This window comes from Anneissia japonica, unplaced genomic scaffold (assembly GCF_011630105.1).
Source record: "Anneissia japonica isolate Jap-2015-1 unplaced genomic scaffold, ASM1163010v1 scaffold6997_len847652_cov182, whole genome shotgun sequence".
NCBI lineage: Eukaryota > Metazoa > Echinodermata > Crinoidea > Comatulida > Comatulidae > Anneissia > Anneissia japonica.
The window spans coordinates 25,504-27,695 of record NW_022730884.1 but is presented as its reverse complement, the minus strand read 5'-3'; the positions used below and the strand labels follow the sequence as shown (position 1 = coordinate 27,695).

The 2,192-nt window shown below is 38.5% G+C and overlaps 1 protein-coding gene across 1 annotated transcript in view; it reads left to right on the top strand.

Moving 5' to 3' along the window:
- The window catches only part of LOC117115167 (ficolin-2-like), a 19,357-nt gene that overhangs the window by 6,570 nt on the left and 10,595 nt on the right, over positions 1-2,192 (top strand). The window contains exons 3-4 of the mRNA XM_033258875.1: positions 954-1,082; positions 1,180-1,450. Of these exons, the coding sequence (XP_033114766.1) occupies positions 954-1,082; positions 1,180-1,450 (400 nt within the window). The remainder of the gene's footprint in view (positions 1-953; positions 1,083-1,179; positions 1,451-2,192) is intronic.

Below are 2,192 nucleotides of genomic sequence, written 5' to 3'. Positions count from 1 at the left end.
CATTTTTATTTTTTAACTACATGGATAAATCCTGTCTCTTATACACATCTAGATGTGTATAAGAGACAGATATAATATAGGCCTATATAAATTATATATACATATAGTAGTTGTTAATCTAATAAACTTTAACACTGAAATATAACCCTTCTAACAAGAGAACCTACTATGATAACAATTAACTTACACAAATACAGTGTATCTAATGTTTTTAGGCCTAATTCACTTTGGTTTATAGTTAATTATAATACGTAACTGAATTTAGTCTCGTATCATTTTTAAGATTCCATCCAAGGGGTTGAGTCTTCAACAATAAACACTCTCTTTGAATTACTGTTTACAACAGGCCTTATTAAATCCGGTCTTCTATGAAGTATTACTGGATTGGATTGGATTGGATTTATTCGGTGTAAACACCAAGGATAGCCCACGAAAGTCTAGAAAAAGACTTTTTTCCAGTGGGGTTCTTCTGGTGGTGATTGGACAGTACACCGGGAGACAATCGCCTACTCTTTTCCGAAGAGTGTACTGTGTTCTTTAACGTGCACATGGGCCATAAATACACATCGGACCAACGGCTTAAACGTCTCATCCGAAAGACGGTGCGCTATGTAACTTGTATTTCAGCCCTCTTGCTGAAACACAAGGAGAGGCAGCGATGGGAATTGAACCGGGAACCTAGAGATCTCCACGGTTCAGCGCACACACAGTGGCTACCACCAGATTAGCCGACTGAGCTAAGCTGCTCTCACGTATATATATAATTCAGTATCGGTTCAAAACATGTTATCATATGTAATTGTGTCATGCATTGTAATATTAGGTACCAGTAATCTACTTATTATTGATTAATTTAACTTTGACATTTATATCATGTTGGACAATACATAGGTTTCTAAATTTTATGCATACCCACGTACATGCATACATATACATACTCTTGCTTAACACAGAATCGTGACTGCACGCAAGTGGAGCAATTACGGAATAGAAGAAGTGGTGTATATAACGTGAAACCCTGCGCATCATGCTCAACCCGCAAAGTTTATTGTGACATGAAAACCGAGGACCTTGGCTGGACAGTGAGTTCATAAGTAATTATTTTTTATAAATTCTGTAAAATGCATGTTATTCATATCGTTTTGTACGTAGAAGTAATAGTATACTGTATGTACGTAGGTACTCCAACGCAGGCGAGACGGCTCCGTAGATTTTTACCGAAATTGGGACGAATATGCTGATGGATTTGGTGATCTGTGCAACGAATTTTGGATTGGAAACGAATTTATTCACAAGATTACGTCTTCGGCAATTTACGAATTGCGAGTAGATTTAATTGACTATGACGGCAAGTCTTACTGTGCCACTTACGATTCATTCAGAATAGAAAATGCATCTGACAAGTACAGATTGCGTCTCGGAAATTACATAAATTCAGAATCGAATATTGGTAAGTGATGTTTTCCTATTATACTTTATACCACAACTAAATAGGGTAGTGGAATTATTATCACGTTGACATTGGATATTTAACATTTTCATAAGTTGAAAGTGAACTGCTTGTCATCTACGAGTTTGATGCGAGCACCCAAAAAAGAGTACGAGTAAGCCCCTCTCCCACCTAGGTTGATTTCATCCAGGAGTCGCACGAGTTAAAAACTCGTGAAACTCGTGATCTCCATACGGGCTTCCTACGTGTTAGCTACGAATGATGTACGACCTTACGGAGTTGGGTACGAGTTATGGAATTATGCCGAGCGAAACACCGAGTTCACTAGGAGCTTACGAGATTATTATGAGCGTTAGGAGTTGTACCGAATTAGATATTAGGTAAGGGCATTCCAAGCTATTAGAATTGACGTTCTGTTTTGCAAATTCGCATACAACATGGAAGCCAACAGAAATATTTTGGTGCTCCTAGAAGAAGAGCTACTTATAAATGCTGCCATTGCTTCTGTTTTAGTTGCTAGGAGCCAACGTAGGGGAAGGATGAAGAAAAGAAAAAGGCGTTTTTGGACCCTGGTTAATGCGCAGGTCTTTGCATGGACAATACGAAGCTTTAATGTCGGAAATGGCAATGGAGGACCACACTGGATTTAGGAACTTTCAGCGAATTGATCCTGAACTTTTTCAGGAAATGTTGGTTCGTGTTAGTCCAAGGATCCGAACGCAGGATACCAGAACTGTCTCTT